This window comes from Sphaerodactylus townsendi, linkage group LG02, assembly GCF_021028975.2.
Source record: "Sphaerodactylus townsendi isolate TG3544 linkage group LG02, MPM_Stown_v2.3, whole genome shotgun sequence".
NCBI classification, from domain to species: Eukaryota; Metazoa; Chordata; class Lepidosauria; order Squamata; family Sphaerodactylidae; genus Sphaerodactylus; species Sphaerodactylus townsendi.
In genome coordinates this window covers 1,154,531-1,178,136 of record NC_059426.1, presented here as the reverse complement: position 1 = coordinate 1,178,136, position 23,606 = coordinate 1,154,531, and the positions used below count along the sequence as shown (strand labels likewise).

Here is a 23,606-nt window from a genome sequence, read left to right as displayed (position 1 = left end):
ACTGCACCCTTGTACTTACTTGTCCAAACAATTTACTGGCTCCGAAATTAATTGGACTGTAGGAGATAAAGAAACCGGAGCTATCCAACAGGCTTTGTCAACATGGAGACATTGGCTGGAAGGCACCCCTTGTACATTTGAAGTGTGGAAGGATCATAAAAATCTTGCCTCGCTTAGCACCTCTGGTAAACTATCAGCTAAGCAGCTGATTTTTTTACCCCGATTTAATTTCACCATCCACTTTTTCCCAGGTAAACCCAACTGATTGGCAGATGCACTTTCCAGCCTCCCCATTTCAGAGGGGGTGGAGATATGACCACCCCAAACCATTCTTTCCTCCTCCCAGCTGGGCTTGCAAATAACCACTCAGACGCAACAACGTCGACTCCCGTGGTCCAACCTCCTGCAAACCTTCTCTCCTCCTTCCTGGAGGCGGGTAAGGAGAAATTCCCGCCAGAGGAGGAAGGCCCTCAGTTGAAATTATGTGATGAAATGTGGTGGAAGGGAGATCGGCTTTTTGTACATCCCTCACAGCGCAGAGCTGTTCTACAGCAAGGGCACGATTCCAAAGCAGCAGGACACTTTGATTTTGTTAAAACTTTACACCTTCTCTGACGCCAATGCTGGTGGCGCACCATGCACAAAGATATAGACGCTTATGTTAGGGGCTGTTCCATTTGTGCCATGGCAAAAGAAAATCCTGGGAAGCCCCAAGGGCTTCTACACCCAATACCCGTTCCCAGCCAACCTTGGAAAGTTATATCAATGGATTTTATCACTGATTTGTGTGCCAGTCAAGGCAAGACTGTAATCTGGATGGTTGTTGATTTATTCTCTAAACAAGCCCACTTTATTCCTTGCACCTCCATTCCCAGTGCACCAAAATTGGCCAAGATGTTTATTCAGCATATCTGTCGACTGCATTTGGCAAAGGACAAAATTATTTCTGATCGGGGTATCCAATTTGTTTCAAAGTTCTGCAAAGAATTCATGCACATCTTGGGGGTGGAGAAAGCGTTATCTTCCGCTTATCACGCGGAAACAGCCAGCCAGTCTGAACTGACCAGTCAAACACTAGAACAATATCTCAGATGCTATAGTAATTATCAACAACAACAAAAAAACTGAGTGGATCTTTTACCGTATGCTGAATATACCTACAATAATGCAATCCACAGCAGCACTGGAAAAAACTCCTTTGAGGTTGTCTCAGGACTAACTGGGCAAGCCCCTACCTTTTCTGGGTCAACCCACTATCGATCCTCTGGAATCACAGGATTGGGTCCAGCAGATCGTAGATGGCTGGGATCCTATTCTCAGGGCATTACAGAAAGCTAAAGATGCTCACAAACAACAGGCTGACAAGCATTGCTGCCCCCTTCCGTTGGATGTGGGGGAGATGATTTTCCTTTCTCCTAAGAATCTTAGAAACATTTATAAGTATCAAAAATTGGGACATAAGTACATAGGCCCATTTCCTGTTGTTCACAAAATCAATGAGGTGACTGTACAACTAAGACTGCCTAAAGCTCTACATAAGATACATCCAGTTTTTCATTGCAGCCTCCTAACAAAGGCCTGAGCTCCCAATGCCGGACATCCTACACCTACTCCGCCTCCTCTGCCTCTGATTGATGGGGCCTTGCATTATGAAATTCAAGATACAGTGGACTCTCGCATCTATTGCAACCGCTTGCAATGCCTGATTTCATGGAAAGGTTATTTGCCAGGGCAGAATGAATGGGTGAAAGCAACTTGCATTCGAGCTCCCAAATTCATCAAAACGTTTCACCAAGCCTATCCTAGCAAACCTGGGGGAGGGCCTTAGAGGGAGCGGAACTGTCATGATGGGGAAATTGGGGGGAAATGTTGCTTTTGCTTTTGCAGATGCAGTGTTATCAGTTCTAGCTGCGGCCTTGGAGTTCTGCGGCTGAGATGGGACTCCAGTCTGGACAATGTGAACTGTCTGCTTCTCATGTGGGGGTGGGGATCTTGCATTTTCCACCATAACTTTCTTTCTATGTTCCTGACATGTCTTCAATAAAAGCCTTGAACCAATCAAGTGAATTATTGTCTGACAGGGAATCTGACAACAGATTGGCTTTATGAAAGGGAAGTCTAGATCATTGCATGATTCTGAGTATGCTCATCTCAAAATATGTGCAGAAAGGTAAGTCTTCATAGACCTAAAAAAGGCCTCCTGTGGTCTAAATTGATGAATCTTGGAATGAACCCCAGATTCCTTATGTCAATATGGTCTCTGCATAAAACCCCCACCTGTCAAATTAGAATCAATCCTTTAGGCCACTTAACTCCCAACATCACTGTTTCCCAGGGAGTCAAGAAAAGTTGCGTGTTAGCCCCTGTTCTGTTCAATCTCTTCCTAAATGATCCTGTCCCGACCCTGAATAGCATAAAATCTCATTGTCCTTTTTTGAATAAAGTTCCGCTCCCAATCCTGCTATATGCCAACAATGCAGTTCTGCTGTTCTGCTCAAGGGTCGGCCTCAAGAACTCACTCCTTAAATGCAACAACTACTGCACATCTAATCAGCTTTCAATAAATCCATCAAACTCTAAGGTCATGTTTTTGTCAAATACCCGTAGTGCTGTGATCTGATCTATTCAGGGCTCAGTTATTGAGCAAGTCAGATCCCTTAAATGCCTAGTGGTTGTCTTCCAATACAAGCCTGGCTGAGCTAAACACAGAGATAAGGCCCTGAGGGGTAGCAAATGTGCCTCTGCTGCTGTCCTTCTGAAGTTTTTCACCTCCGATGGCGGCAGATTCATCCTGGCGGCCCTGAAAGTATTTATCACAAAAATGGTTCAATATCTATTGTATGGGGTTCCTATATGGATCCATGCATGAAAATCCACGCTTGAACAGCTGCAGTCCAGCTTCCTATATAAAATCTCTTATATATAAAATTTTATATATAAAATATAAAAAAGCAGAATTCCCTGAATCCCCTATGCAGTCCTTTGCCTTGAGGCAGGACAGCACCTTTTGGAAACCAGGGTGTAGGTCGCCACTTTCAAATTCTGGGTACGCCTCTGTTTCCACTCTGACTCGCACAGCTTGGTTCAACTAGTGACGCATGAGCTCCAGACCTCTGACTGGTGGTTACTAATCGAGGCTAAGATCTCCCCATTAGGCCTTCCCTGGGACTCCCTGATTATGCTTACTAACGAGGTTTTTCGCCAACTAAAAATAAATTATTTGATCAGGAATTTCAATATCTTTTGAGCAAGGCACAGAGTTCTTGTTCACTCTTGTATTTGAGGATCACTCCCCGAAAGCTCTGTGTTGCCCACTATCTGAACCAACTCCCAAACCATAAACTTAGATGGGCACTTTCAAGAGCAAGATGCAATTCCTTTCCATCGTCATTACTTCAAGGTCAGTTCTTAAACATCCATTGGCATGATCAGCACTGTTCTTTCTGCCTTTCCTATACTGACTCTCTTGAACACATCTTGCTCTCCTGCCCAAAGTATAACAGCTTTAGGCCCAATTTCTCTGCCTTAAGCTTGGCTGGGTTCACGGATTTCTCTACCAACGCAAAGATGATTCTTCTGCTCAACAATCCTGAGGATAAAATAACGGAAATCATAGCAAAATTTTTGCTGTGCGCTTTGAACTCGGTGTCAGAATCTCGAACGTGGAAATAACAGAGACCGTAGGAAAGTCCAAAAGCAGTTTATTCCAAGTGATGCAAAGAGTAACAATGTATAGCAGGATCTGAGCTAGAGAGCTCAGATCCAGGACTTATATCTTTTAACCCACCCACCCCCGGTTTCGCCCCACACCAAAGGTCCATTACAGTTTCTACTACAAAGCTACAAAGGACCTGGGAACCTTTCACACCTCTTTGAGGATGGGCTGGTGCCAGGAGATTGCTAACAGGAGATTGCTAGGAAGGGAAGAGGGAAACAGGGAAACAATTGCAAATCTCACACAGCAAGACATCAAGATACTGACAGGCATGGTCCTGACACTAGGTTCCCTTGGCTTCTGTTCACACTATTTTCAATGTTCTCTATTGGATTTACCTTTTCCTTTTGTCCCCATGCTGTCCCCTATATGCCTAATTCCTTTTGTCCCCTATATGCCTAATAAAGGTCTCTGAATCTGGATGAACATATGTCGGGAGTGCTTTGATTGTGTGTTCTTGCATGGCAGGAGGTTGGACTTGATGGCTCTTCTGATCTCTTCCAACTCTATGATTCTATTATCTCCTCTCCCTTAGTGCAGCTTCACAACAACCCTGTGAGGTAGGGTAGGATGAAAGGGTATAACCTCTGAATGCACTACACCCATGGAAGCCACTGTATGAGGTCTGTTCCTGTGGGAGGGAAGGTCACCTGTTATCGCCTCTCCTCCAGTGTAGCCTCACAACAACCCTGTGAGTTAGTCTAGGATAAGAGAGGGCAAGTGGCCCAAGGTCTCCCAGCGTAAATATTTGCAGGCATCCAATCTCATGCTTTTACACAAGACTTTGTGCATTTTCTAAACAACATTTAAGAGTCACGGGTGGTCAGAGGATTTGTTTACCTCCTATCAAGAAGCACTGGGTTGAGGGCTGGTCTAACCATTGCTTCTTAATAGGAGATAGATAAATTCTCCAAGCACCTGTGATTCTCTTATATAGACTCCACGAAGCTTTGAGAACGTCTCCTCTAAGACAAAAAGAAAAAAAGAGACGTGGCCAGGATAGCAAGGAACAAGAAACTTGTTCATCTATTTTTCATATTACAGTGGCCATCAGGAGAGCTGAAAGAAGAAGAAACTCCTGCAAACATAATGAAAATGGCCGTGCCTTCTGAAGCTTTCAGAACATGGTGGGCAGCATAAAATACATTCCAGACCTCTAAGGTGGGGGAAAGGGCAGAAACGGAACAAGGTGGAGACTAGGACCACAGTGGAGCATTGAGCTACCTATAATCCAGTTCTCATCTTCACCCTGAACAGAGTACAGACAGGTCATATACCCTTGAAGATGGAAGAAGGCTACCACAAGTGCCATACATTTGGTGAACCTCATGGGGGCAGATGCAAAAAATATTGACCAACCTTCCCTGTGTAGTCAAATCAGAGACATTTCCTATGTTACCTATGTATTGGGGTGTTGTGTGGTTTCCGGGCTGTATGGTAGTAGTAGCATTTTCTCCTGACGTTTGGCCTGCATCTGTTGCTGGCATCTTCAGCAGATCCTGCAAATCTTACATTTCGCCTGCATCCACTGAAGATGCCAGCCACAGATGCAGGTGAAACGTCAGGAGAAAATGCTACTACTACCATACAGCCCGGAAACCACACAACACCCCAATTATTCCAGCCGTGAAAGCCTTTGACAAGCCTTCGACCGATGTACAGCCACCTGAAAACAGGCATCGTATAGATCAGGGGTAGGGAACCTGCGGTTCTCCAGATGTTCAGGAACTACAATTCCCATCAGCCCTTACCAGCATGGCCAATTGGCCATGCTGACAGAGGCTGATGGGAATTGTAGTTCCTGAACATCTGGAGAGCCACAGGTTCCCTACCCCTGGTATAGATCAATTACAATAAATCAACCATTATAGTTTAATAAGTGCAATACAGAAACTAGTGACACCATTTTGAATTTGGTAACTAAGGAAAACTTATTCAGTCCCTTGACAGCTAAAATGGGACAAGAACCACTGTTCTTATCAAAAAGGAAAACTTTAGAATGGAACCCTCTGATCAAATCAGGCACCAGAACCTCTTCAAAGGACTTCTTCTCCAAAAGAGAGTGAAGAAGATCATGCAGTTGAGGTAAAAGGTTATTCACTGCCTGTGAGACTAAGGATCTAAATTCCACTTTCTAACCACATGGAATAATGAACTACAGTAGACAAGATCCAAAAGTATGTGGTGTTGCCTCACCAATGCTCCAGGAAAGGACACAAGTTACCTCTAACTCGAGGGGCTGGACAACAAATGTGGTCTAATCATAACAAGAATTTCGACCTGAGTTTTCCTTGCTGAAGTCAGGTCGCTGCCCAGTTTTGAAAAAGCAGCTTTGTCTCTTAGAAACAGAGTGATGCAAAGATATTTGCAGGACACTGCTGTCTGGGAGTCATTTATGATCTCTGTTAGCTCTGAAAAGCGAACCTCTCATGCTCTGCCTAAATTCACAGAATCAGCCTTGCTGTCAGATGATCATCTAGCCTCTATTTAAACATGTCCAAAAAAGGAGAGCCAGCCACCTCCAACGGAAGCCTGTTTCATTGAGGAACTGCTCTGAAAAGAAGTTCTTCCTAATGTTTAACCAAGATCACTGTGGACTTAATTTCAACCCGTTGGCTCCGGTTCAAACTTCTGGGGCAACAGAAAACAACACTGCACTATCCTCTCTCTGTGACAGCCCTGAAAGTACTTGAAGATGGCTCCCATATCACCAATCAGTGGTCTCCTCTCCAGGCTAAAGGTCTGCAGCTCCTCTCACCTTTCCTCATACTTATGTTCTTATGACTTGGTCTCCAACCCCTTTACCATCCCCACTGCCCTCCAACCCCTTTACCATCCCCACTGCCCTCCTCTGGACACATTCTGGCCTGTCAACATCTTCCTGAAACTGTGATCCCCAACACTCAACACAATACTCCAAGAGAGGTCTGACAAGAGCACAGCCAAGCAGTGTCACCACGCGCATGATTGGGATACTACCCGGTTTTCCCCGAAAATAAGACCTATTCTGAAAATAAGCCTGTGGAGAAATTACCTTTATCGCTTTAATTCTATTCTGTTTGAGCTAAAAGTCACACCCCAGCTGAAAGTATTTTCTTCTTATTAGAACTTTAGACATTACACCTGGTGGTAAAAATGTTTTTACACTATGCTGTCTTTGCAAATTGATGTGAGAGTTTGATTGGTTCGTTTATGCTAACTCAGCAATAATTTTGTATAATTGCTTTCAATGCTCTCACTCTAGATCTACCTTTCTTTTCATTCTGTTTCTATTGCTTGTTACTCTGTACTGCCTGAGCGTATCTTTGTTTTTTGTATGTTATCATAGTTGTTTTGAATAACTTAAACTCTGCCAGACCAGCTTGGTTCGCAATATTTTCTGTTTTGATCTTTGCTTGCAGTTTCATGCTATGCTACCGTTGTTTATGGTGTCATTTTTAACCTTTGATTATTCCTTCTGATTATTTTGTTTATTGAGAAGGTGCGGCTCTCAATAAACCCCAATTTTATTTAAAGTTTTATTTAAAGTTTATTTTATTTAAAGTTTCAGCCTCTGAGTTTTTGTTGTGCATTTCAAAATCCTGACCCACGTTTTGAGAAGTGGCAGTCAGCCTCCTTCTCTACAAAGCCCTATCATGATTTTTGGAGGATGCCTGAAATATAAGCCCTACTCCAAAAATAAGCTTAGTTACAGATTCCCTGGCGCAGCTGATCTGGTCATGTCGGGGGGGGGGGGGGGGGGCAAAATCATGGGGAAATTTTTTTAACCAATTTGTCAATTACAATATCACACAGAACCTTATCAAAAGCCTTACTGAAATCAAGATAAACTATGTCCACAGCATTCCCCTGATCCAACAAGTTAGAAGCTCTCTCAGAAAAGGAGAAACTGTAAGTTGCAGAGGGCAAAAAAAATGTGAAATGGTAGAGGCTAGCCTGACCTCATCAGACCCCAGAAGCTAGGCATGGCTAGGCATGGTACTTGACTGGGAAAGCATAAAGGAACTCCAAAGTCACTAGGTGATGGCAAACCACCTCTCAACATCTCTTGCCTTAAAAACCCTATGAGGCTGCCATTAAGTTAGCTGTGACCTGATGGCACTTTCCACCACCCGCAAGCATCTATAATATTGCATGTTTACTGTCTGCTTAATTCTGGTAGGGCTGGCTCTGTACTTTTTTCTCTCGCCAGGAGGAGCGCTTCCAGCCTTTGGGTCAGACAAGCGGCTGCCCGGGCGGATCTCGTCGCCCTGCTCCAGGTCAGCTAAGCGGCTGCCTGAGAGGGATCTCTCTTCTCTCACTGCAGCCGCTCTGGTCCCCTCTGCAGAAGTCTTGAAGAACTTTTCCTTCAGAGGGGAAAATTGTTTAGATGCCATTTTGTGGCTTGGAAAAAAAATGAGAATTGCCTAGGCCTCAGGCCTTGCTTGGAGAAAGTTCTACCCTACCCAAAAACAAAGACACACAGGAGGGTAGGGACTACAGCAAAAGGACACACAGTCAAACACACACAAAACACTGACAAAAAGACACAACAAATGCTAAGAGTTCTGTGAAGTCCATGCTCTCCCTTCAGAATCAGGAAAGATACTGAAGGAAGATGGCCACCGGACCGCAAGACAGGAAGTGACAGAAATCTAGTTCCTGCCTTCCTAATAAAGGGGCGAGAAACCAGCAAGTTGTCCTACGCCTCCACGAGAAAATGGCTTTCAGTGAGACAGCTTTAATTTGTATTTGAGAACAAAATCTTAAAAGACCATTATTTGCAAATATTGACTGTTGATTAAATGCAAGAGACAACATAATGAGACATACAATTTTGTTCACTTATAATCCACCCGCAGGTCTGTGCACATGCCCATCGGCCCATACCAGCATGCAGGAAATGATCTTTAATTCAGTAAGGAGACAGCCTGAATTAGTAACTACTACAAAAAGAACCATTCCACTTTGAGATACAAACGCTGCCTACCCCACAAACAATTTCAGACACCTGCCATTTTGGAAAGATCCTGCTGGGTACATTGAAAAGGTTTCAAAAAGATTGTGAGGAATTTATTTGAGGAGGGGCAGGAAAGTGCAGTCAGGTCCCGCTTTTATCTGCAACGGATGCAACTGCTATTGTTACTGCTGCCACCCCTTAATCAGCTCATGAATGCAGTTAAAGACATGGAACTCCTGTTGGCACAGAACATACACATGAACGGGCCCTGCGGCTGAGATGGTTGTCTTCCAGGCCAAAGGGAGGAAGCAAGAGAGACTGCCACTTCTCCCTGAAAGCAGCACAGCTGGTTCCACAAGCTCTGGCTGGGGATACACCCAGAAGCCGTCCACACTGAATGAATACTTGCACGAGTAGAACCATGATTGGAAGGCAGACTGGTAAGTAGAAGAAAACTGGCTGGAAAGGTGCTTTCAGGTCCCCGGGGCCCTCCACAGGCTGAACCAGAGCATGCTAGTCTGGTTAGTTGCTTTCTCCCATTCCACATACTGGAAGATCTAATAGAAATACTGGAGGATCTAATAAGGGAATCTCTCCATAACTCTTTGGGGAATCTCTCCATAACTCAGTCAAGTACATAGACATGGTGTTCTTCTACCATGGGCTGGCTTTGGTTCAGCTTCGCCTATAAGCCGTATGTACTTGGTGAATCTGGCACATTTAATTCAATTCAGTCTATTGCAGAGAGATCAAGGAACAGGTGACGAAGGAGCCTCAAGGAAGTTTCTTTCTTTCTATGAAATTATATCAAGAAACATAAACACGCCTGTTTTAAGTAGTTGTAAAAAGCCTGTTTTGGAAAATTAGGGTTTTGTCTGCTTCTGCAGCAGAATAGGAACAAATTTTACAACACTGTTACATAATCTATTCTCAGGTCTTCAAATGGAATTCTAGAAACAGCACACATTTGGGTTCCAATTAGATTAAGAGTTAGCCTGATGTAGTAATTAAGAGCAGCAGACTATAATCTGGAGAACCAGGTTCAATTCCTAACACGGAGAACCAGGTTTGATTCCCCGCTCCACCATATGAAGCCCACTGGGTGATCTTTGGCCTCCCACAGCTCTCGTTCACAACCCTCTCGGCCCCACCTACCTCACAAGGAGTCTGTTGTGGGAGAGAGAAGGGAAAGCAATTGTAAGCAGCTTTGAGACTCCTGACAGTAGAGAAAGGCGAGGTATAAAAACCAACTCTTCTTCTAGTGAAGCAAACAAAGGCACCATAACAACACTTAACATACCTCTTTCTGCTGCCGTTCAAGCTCCTTCATTCGGATTTCCCGAGCTTCAGCTCGTGCTGCACGTTTCGCTGCAAGTCTGGCTTCAGCCTACCAAAGCAAAATGTATGAATACCCTCAATTTCACACTGTTTAAATAAGACCACAACAAAGTTCATCTCCTGCTTGCTCCATATGTTTTTTTTCTATTTTGCCAGCTGAAAAAAGAAAACATTTTGGGGAGAACAGATATAGTTGCTATGGGGGGGGGGGGGGGGGAGAAGAATGCATGAAATTCGCTATTTCCAGAGGAAAAATTGGGAATGGGGGCGGGAGAGGATCCTGTTCTTTTCTTTCGAAATGTGTAGGTGGACAGTATGCTACCTCTAATTTTAATATTGGGTGTGTTTGCAATTTGGCATGCAGAAAACGAAGGTATGTGTGCTTTTAAATTTATCTAATGTTGCCAATTAAGGCAATGCAATATCCTAACTGAATAATAACACAATTCAAAAGGGGCTTAGCTTTGACCCGGCAGCCTGACTTTGGCGACTGCCCTTCAGCGTGAGCGGCCTTAGGGCCCCGCTGGCCGGAGCAGTCTGCGCTGGAGCTCTGCCTGCTGGCGACCAGCCTGGCCCCCGTCCTCGCGGCAGCAGCACCGCCCGCCCGGGTCAGCGAGCGCAGGAGGAGCACATCCGCTGGGCTGCTGTTTCGGCTGAACGAGGCTTGTCGAGGGGGCGGCCGTCCAACAAGCCGCAGCAGAGAAGCCGTCCGGCCGCGAGCGAGGGAGGGAGGGAGGCGGCGTCCTCCGCCCCGGGCGCCGCTCCCCGCGCAGTTGCAACAGTAAAGCAGAAGGAGACCCTCCCCCTGGCCGTCGAAGGTGAAGGGCGCGCAAAGCGCCGTCTGTGGTTTAAACCAGACCCCCCCTCCCCCCCCCCCCCACCCCCGCTGCTGCTGCGGCTGCTCTTCTGCACTGCCTTTCCGGGGAGCTCAGAGGGCGGAACCGCCGCCGCGGGCACTAACGGCCCATGGGCGGGGCGCGTCCGGGCCTGGGAGGGAGGGGTCCAGGTCTGCCCGGTTGCTGAGAGCCCCCTCCCCCCCGCCGGCGACCCCCACCCCGCAGGGGGCTGAGGAGGGGCGGGCGGGCCTGCCTGACTGACTGACTGACCTGGCGGGCGATCTGGTGGAGGGCGTCGTCCTCGGCGGCGGGCCTGTCCCGGTTGGGCAGCCTCTTCCGCCCGGGAGGCCCCTGCGGCGGCGGCCCTGCGAGCTCCATCGCGCCCGAGTTTGGCGGCGGCGGCGGCGGCGGCTCAGAGACGCCCCTCGGCCGGAGGGACGGGACACGGGAGGAGGCGCGCATGCGCGGGCGGGCGGAAGAGACAGAGGGGAGGGCCCCCGGGGCGCCATTTTGAGCGGCTTCGCCCTGGGCGGGACCGGCCGCGGAACGGGGGTCCTGGCTCTCCTCCGACCCGCCGTTCATTTTGACGCCACAACAACCCTTTGAGGGAGGGGCACAATGAGCGGCTCGAGGTCCCCCAGGAAGAGGGGCTTCGTGGGGCGGGGCTTCCACCCGGACTCCGGAGCTCCCGGGCGCGGACTCGAACCGGCGCCGCGGCCTCTTCCAAGCCCCTCCGCGATGGAGCTGGGTCACAGTCGGATCTGGATGGATTGTACACACTGACGTGAAACGAAACCGCCGTGACACTGTAAAGCACGTGTGAGTCCACAGGCGGCGGAGCCACAACCAGTGGTGCATCCGGTGCGCGGCTGCAAAGCACAGATCCTCATGGATCCCCGAGCTTTTTGCAACGGGTCGCCCCAAAATCAGCATCAGATCACGGCTTATGTCCCCAGCCACAGGTGTGAGCAAAACAACCGCGCATCTGATGCTGTGCAGTGCCGCAGTGGCACAAAATCATTGCAAACCAGCTGTCCTCATGTGCACCAGGTCGCCCCAAAATCACCATTAGATCACAAGTCACACACACACACACACACACACACACACACACACACACACACACAGAGGCTGGCAGCTTTCCTTACGGAGGACCATGTTTTAAAGGGGGGGCGACTGGCGCGCATTTCGGCCAATCGGGAATTCGGTCGCTCTTACACCACGCCTCCACGTCACACACACACACACACACACACACACACAGACGTCTTGTGACTGCGCGCGGCTCCGCGGCCAACGCGGGCACGAGCAGGAGAGGGGGGAAAAGATGACGTGCCTCAGGAAGGCGTGGAGGGGGAGGAGTCTAGAGGGGTGTAGAGGGAGGGCGGGCTCCAGGCACTGACGTTGCCTCCGCTCGGGCCACTGATGGGCTGAGCGCGCGGCGCCGCTGGCCAGCGATTGGGTGAGCCTGGGCAGGGGGCGGAACCCGGTCTTGGCCAGCCCTGGCTGAGCGAGGCCGAGCCGGGGGCGGGGGATGAGGGCGGCTTGAGGCCGAGCATGGCGCGGAGCGGCCGGGCGGTGGGGAAGGCGCTGGCCGAGCGGTTGGCGGCGTCGCCGCGCAGAGCGGCCCTCAGGTGAGTCGGGCCCTGCGGAGGCTCCGCCCGCCGCCCGCAAGGGAGGTGAGGAAAGGCCCCCCCGCCGCCGCCGCCGCCGCAGGAGGCCTTCCCGGCAGCGAACGGGTTAAGGGGGGGCGGAGACGGGATCCGGAGTCCAGCAGGTCCGCCGCCTCGTCTGCAGACGCGGAGGTTCGGCAGGTGTAGCTCCTCCGCTGCGGGGCTGGGGGTGCCGGAGGCGGAGAGGCCCCAGCGGCCGAGCTGCTTCCGCCGCCATCCCCGTCGCGGGGGCCGGGCGGGCGGGCGGGCGGGCGAGGGGGGCTTGTGCGCGCGGTGTGCGGCCGGCAGGCGTCGCGAGGAGTCAGTGGCCGGTCTCCGGGGGCCGCGCGGGTGCCAGCGCGGGGGGGGTGGGGGGAGAAGTGCGCGGCCCGCTTGTGCTCCGGAGACCCTCCTCCCGGCGCACCTTTGTCGGCCGGTTCCGTCTTCCGGGGGCCGCTCCGCGCGTGCCCGCGAAGGGGTTTGTCGCGCCGGATTCTGGCGCTCGAGGCCGGAGCGAGGTTCGATCTGGCAGGTCCCAAACTGAGCCGCCCGGCCGCACTTGCCCTCCCGCGTCCTGCGCCCCCGGCCCGTGCCCTTGGCCTCTGCCCGCTCTGGAAGGCCCCAAGCGGCTGGTGCGTCCTCGCGAGGCCTTCCTCCTCCTCCTCCTCCTCCTCCTCGTTGTGGCCCATTTCGGTTCTCGGGGGCCGCTTCCGAGCAGCAGCAGAAGGGAGCTTTGACAGCCAATTTAAATCCACGTTCAAATGTCACAAAATCTAAAGCAGTTTGAGTTGGAAGCTCCCTCCATCCCCTTCTGAGGACGCGTTTCGGGCGCATCTGGCAGCCGAGGCTTCTTCTGCGGCGGCGGTTGTGGCGCCAGATGTGTGTGCTGGGGGGCCGGTGTGCTTCGTCAGAGGAAGGGCAGGACGTGCTCGAGTGCGCAACGGACAAGCGAGGCTTCTTTGATGCCAAGACTGCGTGCCTGTGTGGTGCTCCCCTGTGTCGCCTTCAGCCCAATCTCTCTGAAGCCTGGTCTCTTTTTAACGCGAGAGGGAGTGTTCCCGGCCAGCACCAGCCACAGTTGGCTACTGAGGCACCCAGGCTGTTGCTTGCAGTTCCTCTTTCACTCCTGGGTGAGTGGGATGCCCAGGTGGGGGGTGGCAGGGACCCTGGCTGGGGTCCACCATTCTAGGAAAAATGCGGTCTTTGGCAGTGTGACGTGTGCGGTGTTCCAGCTGCGTTGGCGCCAATGCCTGTGGTTGGATCTTCCCCGTTCCACTCCCCCTGGCCCATTCGGGTCTCCAGAGTCCTTGCACCCGGCTCCCTGCCCAAGCAGCTGCAGCTGCAAGCTGGCAGGGAAAACCCTTCGGTGGTGTCTTGCATCCAGACAGCTGACTTATTTCATTTGATTGACCTGCTTAATTCTTATTTCCTTTTATTGGGACTGAAGAAGAAGAGTTGGATTTATAAACCCACCCCCCTTTCTCTCCTGGAAGGAGACTCAAAGGGGCTTACAACCTCCTTTCCCTTCCCCCCTCACAACAAACAACCTGTGAGGTGGGTAGGGCTGAGAGAGCTCCGAAGAACTGTGACTAGCCCAAGGTCACCCAGCTGGCATGTGTTGGAGTGCACAGGCTAATCTGAATTCCCCAGATAAGCTTCTACAGCTCAGGCGGCAGAGCAGGGAATCAAACCCGGTTCCTCCAGATTAGAGTACACCTGCTCTTAACCACTAGAGCAGGGGTAGGGAACCTGCGGCTCTCCAGATGTTCAGGAACTACAATTCCCATCAGCCCCTACCAGCATGGCCAATTGGCCATGCTGACAGAGGCTGATGGGAATTGTAGTTCCTGAACATCTGGAGAGCCGCAGGTTCCCTACCCCTGCACTAGAGCGACTGACTGTTTATTCTTCAGTGACTAATGGTTTTTATTCTGAATGTGGCCTGTGAAACTACCTGCTGTTTTAACTTGTCTGGAGTTGCCGTGGCTCTCTCATGCTTGCCTTTGATATCAGCGCTGAGCAGTTATGGCTAAGGGCTAAACGGTGCAATCCAGGGCAGAAGGCTTTTAAGAGATTTCCCTTGCTTGTGTGGTGTTAGCAATTCAGTTGCCAGGTGTGGTTGTACTGTGCTGAAAGGACAGTTTCAAATATCACTTGGGTTCTGTCAGTCACTTGGTGGTGTATACGGTGTGATTGTCTCTGAAGAACATAGGACAGCAGTGTTGTGGCTACTTTGCATTTATTTTGTATTGTGAATGCGTACAGGGGAGCCCTGATTTTAGCAGCACAGAGATACCCCTTGTGAAAGGTCTGGCCGAGGTGGCGGAGGCTCTGAGAGCACTTCCCGTCAGCCACCCGTCATTGGCTCGTTCATCACCCATTTTCTTAAGGCCAGTTTCTCACTCTCCGCCAGCAGACCTTTGTTGATTTCTGCCAACCAATCAATCAATATTTATTATGGTCATGGACCAAAAGTTGCCAAATATAAGATCCACATTATACATTTCCATAGTAAAATTGCAGAAGAATTTCTGTCCCTTTTCACTCTGTCACTTCCACAACAGAACACGCGGAGCTTCTGCCAGAGCTCTGTGTCTTGGGTCATTGATCCCACACCGGCAACAGAAGTGGGAACAACAGAATAAGATGCCTCCAGCCACTCTGGAAGCCATGGGCACTGTTTGTTTTTTCTGTTTCCCCCCCTTCAAATTGCAGCCGACTTATGGCCGGGGGATTTGCTAGCGCCTGCCTCCGCCTCCTGATCCGTGGTGGTCTCCCATCCAAAGGCTAACCAGGGCTGACCCTCCTTAGCTTCTGCTGCCAAGGTTGGTCTTGTGTGAGCACCCTGAAAAAATGCCAGTCAGAGCTTCTCCTGCATCAAGTTGGGGTGGTGGGGCAAGTGGGGGGAGGGGTTGCGCCATGCATCCCCATTCTCCTCCACATCTGATCAGTGATAATCTGTCAGCAGATATTAATCCAGTAACCCTGTCTTGTGACCTTGTATCTTTCTGTAAGATGCCTGCTTGTAGGTTGTCTGGTTTGGTTGAACTGCTGCCTTGTAACAAATGACTTAAAATCTTGTGATCTGGTATCAGTGGTACTACTGGTGTGTACCACTGATCTGATTTCTGCTACTGGAATGTACCACAATTGCAGGGAAATTGTACCACAATTTAGAAGAAGAGTTTGGATTTATATCCCCCCCTTTCTCTCCTGCAGGAGACTCAAAGGGGCTGACAATTTCCTTGCCCTTCCCCCCTCACAACAAACACCCTGTGAGGTGGGTGGGGCTGAGAGAGCTCCGAGAAGCTGTGACTAGCCCAAGGTCACCCAGCTAGCGTGTGTGGGAGTGTACAGGCTAATCTGAATTCCCCAGAGAAGCCTCAACAGCTCAGGCGGCAGAGCGGAGAATCAAACCCAATTCCTCCAGATTAGATACACGAGCTCTTAACCTTCTACGCCACTACACAACTTTTTTTGCAGTTGGAAGCATTGAAGATAGGAACCCCACCCCCGGAGATTTCCCCTTCCTCACACATTAGCAGGACCACATGTAGGCTGCGTACTTGGGTGTTAACAGAGATTGGGAGGACTGTCACCCCCCCACTTTTACTAGTGAACTCTTGTATTGCTTGAATATGCACCCCAGAAACCATGTCAGCCATGGAAGGGGAATGCCAGACTTTTTGTTTTGGGTGTAAGATTTTAAAAGATGCAACATAGGTAGACCATGCAAATGTTCTGTTGGTATACAAATCCAAAATATATTACATACAATGTATTGTTGAAGGCTTTCATGGCCAGAATCAACTAGTGGTTGTGGGTTTTCTGGGCTGTATGGCTGTGGTCTGGTGGTTTTTGCTGCTAGCCTTTTGCTCACATCTATGGCTGGCATCTTGAGAGGTATGTCAGAACTCTGCCATGGGGAGAAACACATCTTCCCATGACAGGCCTCTGAAGATGCCAGCCATAGATGTGGTTGAAAACTTAGGAGCAAAAGCTAGCAGACTGCAGCTACGTTGCCTGGAAAACCCACAACAGCCAATATCATATACACCTAAGTATCATTAGAAATGGGTGAGATTTACTTCACGTGTTTTGGGGATATTTAAGCATGCTGGTGAGAACAAGACAGCATTTTCCTTGATATTTTGGTGCCCGTATTCTGTCACCTGCAGAGGAGAGCTGTGTGAAACAGAATAATGCTTCAGTTGCAGCAAAAACCACTCCTCAGTGTAGCTGCCTTCACGTCATTTTTGGATTGCAGCCGATATATTTTCTCAGAATATTAGTAGGTGTGTTCTGAATCCGAAATGGAGACCAATATAAAGTCATGAAACCATAATCTGATGAAAGACTTTCCAGAACTGTCACTTGAGAGACCTCAGACATGGGGCAGTTTCACTTTGTGTAGATCAGAGTTCTGGTTAACTTAGCTGGTCTCCGCCTGTGCAGTGTTACAAGAGTTCGGTGGCCCTTCCTTGTCAAGCTGAAGAGATGTCATTGTGTGTCTTAACGATGCTTATAACTCTCCTATTACTTTCTCCATCTAATGCCTGTTGAGCTTTCTGTGGAAATGTTTGATTTTTAAAGCTTGCTTTCAAAGCAGTAATTAGAATACTGCTGATTTTATTTACACTATGCAAATGTAAATCATGTACAGTTCAAAAACTATCATGGTGGCATTTTTGCAATTGGGTGTTGTGTATGCCTCAGGGAGGGGGCCTTTGAAGGTGAAATGCAGTGACTTGATTTTGGGGTGGTGGCATTAGCCTGCCTGAAAATCCAGTATTGTCCCATCACTGTGTCCTATAGAAATTCTGCCTTTGAAACGTGCAGAGGAGAATCAGTTAATCTCAGAACTACTTGTTTACTTTGGATCCAAATACTTGCTGCCCCAGGAGCAGAACAAAACTTCGTAGCTTTCTGATCTGTTAGATCCATTGAGCCATTCGTTCGGAACTTGAAGTCAGAAGCAATAAAAGGTTTCTCTTCAAGACTGCTATTGTGGATTGCAGAACGGGACGGCCGTCAGGGAAGAGGAGTTCCTTCATACACCATGTAAAACTATGCTGATAGGCGAAGGTCAAGTCCATTTTTAACTCTTCATCCTGATGACTGCTTGATTCTAACGTTACAGTTCTGATTGATCTGGAAGGCATTAATGAGTGTCTCAAAGCTGAGGGCAAGTTTGGGACTTACTGCAAAGAAAGACCTGCGCAGTTCTGGCTCCATGGAAGATCTCCAGTTGTAAAGCCTGCACTCCTTTCCCCCAACTTCGAAAGCCTAACCCTGGACTGATCTCTATATTCTGGTCAGTCTTGCGTTTCTGCTAACCCTGAAAGTAAGAGCTGGCAACCACAGAACGTCAGAACTGGCCCGAATCTGCTAGATCAGAGGCGAAAAAGAAAACTGGCTCTCCTGTGAGCGAGCAGGCAAAGCCACTAGATAGTTGGTGCATTAAGATAACCATGACAGAATTTGTGCACAGAGTTAGATAAAGTAACCCTTGTGCCCACAAGCGTAGCAGGATGTTTTTCAGTTTACAACAGGCACATAATTCACACTTCCATAGTGGCCATTGGACAACATTAAGTGATTCTGCATGATAGAAATATAATGGGCTGAGGAAGGAAAATATCCCACTTGGGGGGGAGTACTTCGCAGAGGTCCCCTCCTCAAAACAGGATTGGCCCGTTATACTTCCCTCAACCCAGGTTTTTCAAAAATTGCTAAACTAGCAATCTTTTTACCCAAACCTGGGCTGAACCTGCTCCTTGTCAGTGGGACTGAGCCCTGAGGGGATTGGGCAGGATAAAAATCCAGATAAATAAAATAAATATCCAGGTGATTGAGATGCATTCCTACCTCTTTGTAACTACTGTTGAAAGATATATGTAACCAGCCTGCTATATGTTACCACTGCCATCTTGGGCATTCTTTCCTTGATCTTTACTTTATGGCTTCACGCGCTTTGTAGATAACTAGACTTTCCCCTGACACCCAGATCCCGTGGGAAATGGAGCCGCGTCCATTATCTTGTGGGGGCAGGAAGCCAGGTGGCTTTCTCTTACTATATGCCACCAACCTTTGGATGCCTCAGCTCCGGGGACTGTTTTTCACTCTTTCTTGGGAATTTTGGAGGGGGGGGGGAATCTGTAGGGAATAAAGGGGATGGCAAAATCCAGGTTTGTCAGGACTGACTTTGCCAAGTTTTGGTGCTCTGATGCTTATCAATAAACACTGCTGATCAACAACACAGAGTCCTTTTATTGGCTAAAGGTTCGAGACCTAACACTCGCGAGCGAACAGCACCAGTGCTAAATGCTTTATTTTCCCCTCCCGCTGCCCATTTTCCTATCTTCCTTATCTCATTTCAGTTTCTGCTGAGCTGCCGGCTGCCATTACAGTGTGACTCTTGCTGCCTGCCATTTTGTGGATACTGTGGGCCGATTCTCTCACAACCCGCCGTTTCCCAAGCATCCCCCAAGCACTTTGCCTCCCCAGAGCAGTGATTGTGAGCAACATTTTCACTCATATTTGTACATTCACAACTGTTCCTTTTTAAAAAAAATTGGTGTTCAAAATACGTAGCTGCACAGAAGCACACCTGTGAATGGCTGTTTCTTGTAAATAGGACAAACTGGAACAGCCAATCAGAATGCAGGAAAAATTGTCAGAACCTCCTTTGACCAGACAATTGGAACACTTGTTGATGAACAAAGATTACTTTATTGCAGGCAAGATAAGTCTCGTACAGTTCAAAGAAGTCTCAGCTAGTCCGGCAGAGACTCTGATACTATAAAGCAACCAGCAAAATCCTCCCCCCGCCTACCTTACAAATTCACAGCTGCACTACAGACCAAGGTATGTGGCCTTCAAGCAGAGAGATAAAGAGCAAAGAAGCAGCAGAATAATACTTTCACGTAGCAGATTCACACAGACCAGAGCTCCCTTCCCCCAACATCCAGGCCGGTTTAACCCGACAAAAATGGGATTCAAATGTTTGTACCTGCGTAGCTACGTGTGCATTGTAAAAAGAAATTAAAACAAGTAGTGGTTTCATGTGAAGGGGCAGAAAGAAAACCCATGACCTCAACTCAATTCCTTCACGGAAAACAGGCACCCATGTGAAGGAAAAACAAACCCAGATTCAAAAATAATGGCTGCAACCCATCATCATTATGCAGTGCAAAAATCAACCGTTGTGTCACGTGTGTTGTTGTGGGTATAGCAGTGAGAAGGGTCAGGATGCTTCAGGGATGGGGAAGACAAGAATAGTAACTTGCTGCCATCAGCTGTTGTGAGGGCTGCAGACCCTGGGCTGGGCCGTTCCTGGAGATTTGGGGTGAAGCCATGGACGTAGGTAAGGGGGGGTTCTCGGGTTTGAACCCCCACATTCATGTCCGAAGCTCCGCCCCTCCGTTAGTGGGTTTTAAAAAAATTTAGTCCTTTTTTGGTTTTTGGCCTGTAGGGGGCGCATTGTTTGGGCTAGCAGCACCAAACATTCAGGAATTGTTTGGGGGACTCTCCTGATGATACTACCTGGGTTTGGTGAGGCTGGGTTCAGGGGGTCCAAAGTTATGGACTCCCAAAGGGGGTGCCCCCATCCTCCACTGTTTCCAATGGGAGCTAATAGAAGATGGGTCCTTTGAGGGTCCATAACTTTGGGCCCCCTGAACCAAACTTCACCAAACCTGGAATGTATTATCAGGAGAGTCTCTTATTGATACCACCCAGGTTTTGTGAAATTTGGTCCAGGGGGTCCAAAGCTATGGACTCCCAAAGGGAGTTCTCCATCCTCCATTGTTTTCAATGGGAGCTAATAGAAGATGAAGGCTACATCTTTGAGGGTCCATAACTTTGCACCCCCTGAACCAAACTTCACCAAACCTGGGTGGTATCATTAGGAGAGACTCCTAAAGATACTCTGAAAGTTTGGTGCTTCTAGCTTAACCATTGCACCCCTGACAGCAGGCACCCCCCAAATTTCCCCAGATTCTCCTTTTAAATCCACCCCCTTCGGCATGGATTTAAAGGGAGAATCTGATGTCCTCAGTTTAGAAGAAGAAGAAGAGTTTGGATTTATATCCCCCCTTTCTCTCGTGTAGGAAACTCAAAGGGGCTTATAATCTCCTTGCCCTTGCTTACTCACAACAAACACCCTGTGAGGTGGGTGGGGCTGAGAGAGCTCCGAAAACCTGTAACTAGCCCAAGGTCACCCAGCTGGCATGTGTGGGAGTGCACAGGCTAATCTGAATTCCCCAGATAAGCCTCCACAGCTCAAGTGGCAGAGCAGGGAATCAAACCTGGTTCCTCCAGATTAGAATGCACCTGCTCTTAACCACTACGCCACATTGAAAGTGATGCTGTTTCAGGGTGGGGGATAATCCACCCCAAAACAGCATCACTTTAAATGTTGTTTAACTAGGGACCCCAGATTCTCCCTTTAAGGTGTATTTAAAAGGAGAATTTGGGCTCTCTAGTTTAAACACCATTGAAAGTGATGCTGTTTGGGGGTGGATTCCAGCATCACAGCGGCTGCCCCGGGCGGGCTCGGCTCAGATTTTGCACCGTGTTCCATTTTCCCTCTATGCCTCTGCCCAGAGGGGAGGGGCAGGGCAGGGGAGTCTGCCATCCCCGACCTCGGAGAGCTGCTTTTATAAGCGCTAGGCGAGGGGCAGGGCTTGGGGAGGCGTGGCCATGCCCTAGGGGCGGGTGGGGGTGTGGCCCCCCCAACCCCCCCATAAAAATCTATACCTACGTCCCTGGGTGAAGCCTGGGGAGGGGCAAGTTTGGGAAGGGAGGGGGGCCCTCCCTCCAAAGCAGCCATTTTCTTCCTGGGGAGATCAGTTGTCCTTCCAGGTGATCTTCAGGCCCTGCTTGGATGTTGGCCCCCTAGCTATTGTGTATGACAAGTCATTACTATCTTATCATTCGGGGCTGGTTTGGCGGCAAGATTTGGAAGGAGGCCTTTTCCTGCTTGCAGACTTTCAGAGATCTCTGTGTGGCCTCTGCTGGAAATAGGATGTGGATTAGATGGGCCCTTTGCAGGATCCGGAGGGTTCGGGACTCGCTTTCTGAAGCCTTTTAGGACCATTTCTGGGGAGGGAGCCCTCAGGTCAGAGGGTCTCCAAAGAGATTCCCGGGGAGGTGACGCGCCTGTCCTCATTGCTGCTGATCTCAATATGGAGCTGCTTGTTCCATCTATTGTGCATTCTGGCTTTGATTCAAGAACTTGGGTGCCCAACCCTCCTCCTTGGAGGCAGTGAAGGCCAGCCCGCTTGAGCCAGCTCAGGTCTGTGGTCACAAGTAATCTGTGTGTGTGTTTGGGGGGTGGGGGGGTGGGGGCTTGCCTAAAAGAAAATGCTTCTGTTATAGAGCAAAGCTCTCCTTTCCTCAAAACAGGACTGCTTAGCTGGCTGGGCTTGTATGGTGAGAACAGTCACACAAGATAACCACCATAGTCGCCTGCAATTTTATAGCTGGGGGTTAGACGTGTGACTGTGTGTCCTGTTCTCATGCAAGAGCTAGGCAGGACTCTACAATAGTAAAAAAATTAATGTTCTGAAACTCTCCATGTGCCAGTGTGCCAACGTGCTACCGTAGGTGTCAACCAATATCCCGGCAGTGGGGAGTGTGTGTGGCTTTTGTTGTTTTTTTCAGTGGAAAGGCTGAAAATATTGGCCGGGTTCACTGCTCTAGCAGGAAATGCTGTCCTGAAAGACCGATCCATGAGCACAAGTCCATCCTACCCGCTCTGGCTGACGCAGCCAAGTCTTCAGGCCTTTGTCCTTGACTGCTGCCAGATGCTTTCTCGTGACAGAGATATTTTTAGTCTCCCCAAAGGCAACACAAGTTAACCTGATCCTGAAGAGCTCGCAAACTCCACGAGCCCTGGCTTTACTGTGTGTCGTTGCAGTGTTAACCACCGGGTGATTCTAATACAAATGTTTTGATAATTGTAGGCATTTGACATCCTGGGAAATGCTGTTGAACAAAGTCCCTCTGCGACAAGCGCCTGCAACGCCCTGCGTGTTTTCAAGAAGAACTTTCTTCAACATCACCACGCCACTAGCGAACAAAAGGAAAGAATATTCAGAAAGGAGGATTATAGGGTTCGTATCAGTTCAACAGATGTGTGAATCTGACTTGTTAGCGCCATCCTAAGGGTGCAGCTCCGCCTAGGATCACACACTCTGGCTCATGTGGCCGAACTCTAACAGGAATTGCAGAATATATAATCAGCGCGTCTCACTTTTCAATTGGTGTTCCGCAGGCATTTTAGATTGAACTGAACAATGTGACATGTCTGGTAAGACTTTGTCTTGCAGAGCGAAATGGGTTTAGCTTCTGGGACTGAAGCTGCAGATTGGATGGCAAACATGAGGGTTCTGTGCCTCTTTCCTTTCTGGTGGTTCTTTGGGAGGGGGGGCGCAGTTGCTGGGGAGAGGGGAGGGGGGACGCTTCCCTTTTCAGGCTGTCTTTTCCTAATTTAGAAGGAGCTGCCTTATTTTGTACAAAGTACAACTGAGGCAGGATTAGATGCTCAAATATCAATGCTAGCACCTTGTAGGGACAGATGCAAGAGAGGGAGGAAGCAGCCTTGCTGTGAGTCCAGAGGGATCAGTTCCATGCAGGCCTGGGAAGAGGCAATCCAGGGTCAAAGGTCGGTCAGGCCAGGCACTCCCATCTGAGTTCTGCAAGCAGGTCTGGCAGAAGGACGTCAGGCTTTCAACCATGTTGCTCCTGCCGCTTCCCAGAGCTGTCTCTTCTGCACCTGTGCTCAGCCGTGATCCTGAGCTGACTCCGCATTCTTTGCGATGCCTGAGTGCTTCTAAGCGCTCACTGCGCCTTTCAGAGTGCAGTTCCTGCCGGATATGAATTCTCAGCTGCCTCACAGACTCAGGTGAGCTGGGTGGACCGCGAGGTTGGGCGTCAGTGGCTGCAGGTGCTTCTGCAAGCCCTCTGGCTTCCAACTCTGGGCTTGGGCTGGCTCTGTCTGCATCCTGTGAGGCTTCCGGCTGTGCTTGTGGCCCAGTTGACTCATCTCCGGCACAGTAGGGTCATCCTGCCAGTGCTTCTCAGAGGAGGACTCCTGACTGGCTGACTCTGAGCCCGCTACA

The 23,606-nt window shown here is 49.3% G+C and overlaps 2 protein-coding genes across 18 annotated transcripts in view; one reads left to right on the top strand and one right to left on the bottom strand.

The window, feature by feature from the left end:
• Window positions 1-12,039, bottom strand: part of LOC125427328 (leucine-rich repeat flightless-interacting protein 2-like) — a 121,009-nt gene extending 108,970 nt beyond the window's left edge. For 6 of the 16 annotated variants that reach the window (XM_048486588.1, XM_048486599.1, XM_048486593.1 and 3 more), the window contains exons 1-2: window positions 11,099-12,034; window positions 9,955-10,041 (exon numbers count right to left, since the gene is read on the bottom strand). In XM_048486588.1, the coding sequence (XP_048342545.1) occupies window positions 9,955-10,041; window positions 11,099-11,761 (750 nt within the window). In that variant the 5' untranslated portion in view covers window positions 11,762-12,034. Of the gene's footprint in view, window positions 1-9,954; window positions 10,042-11,098 lie in introns of all 16 variants that reach the window. The other 10 variants (XM_048486595.1, XM_048486600.1, XM_048486597.1 and 7 more) reach the window with 8 other exon arrangements.
• A 265-nt stretch (window positions 12,040-12,304) lies between these two features.
• Window positions 12,305-23,606, top strand: part of COQ10B (coenzyme Q10B) — a 44,288-nt gene continuing 32,986 nt past the window's right edge. Inside the window, exons 1-2 of one of the 2 annotated variants that reach the window (XM_048483520.1) lie at window positions 12,305-12,462; window positions 22,449-22,598. In XM_048483520.1, coding sequence (XP_048339477.1) covers window positions 12,386-12,462; window positions 22,449-22,598 — 227 coding nt within the window. In that variant the 5' untranslated portion in view covers window positions 12,305-12,385. Of the gene's footprint in view, window positions 12,463-18,835; window positions 18,998-22,448; window positions 22,599-23,606 lie in introns of those variants that run through there. The other variant, XM_048483521.1, reaches the window with a different exon arrangement.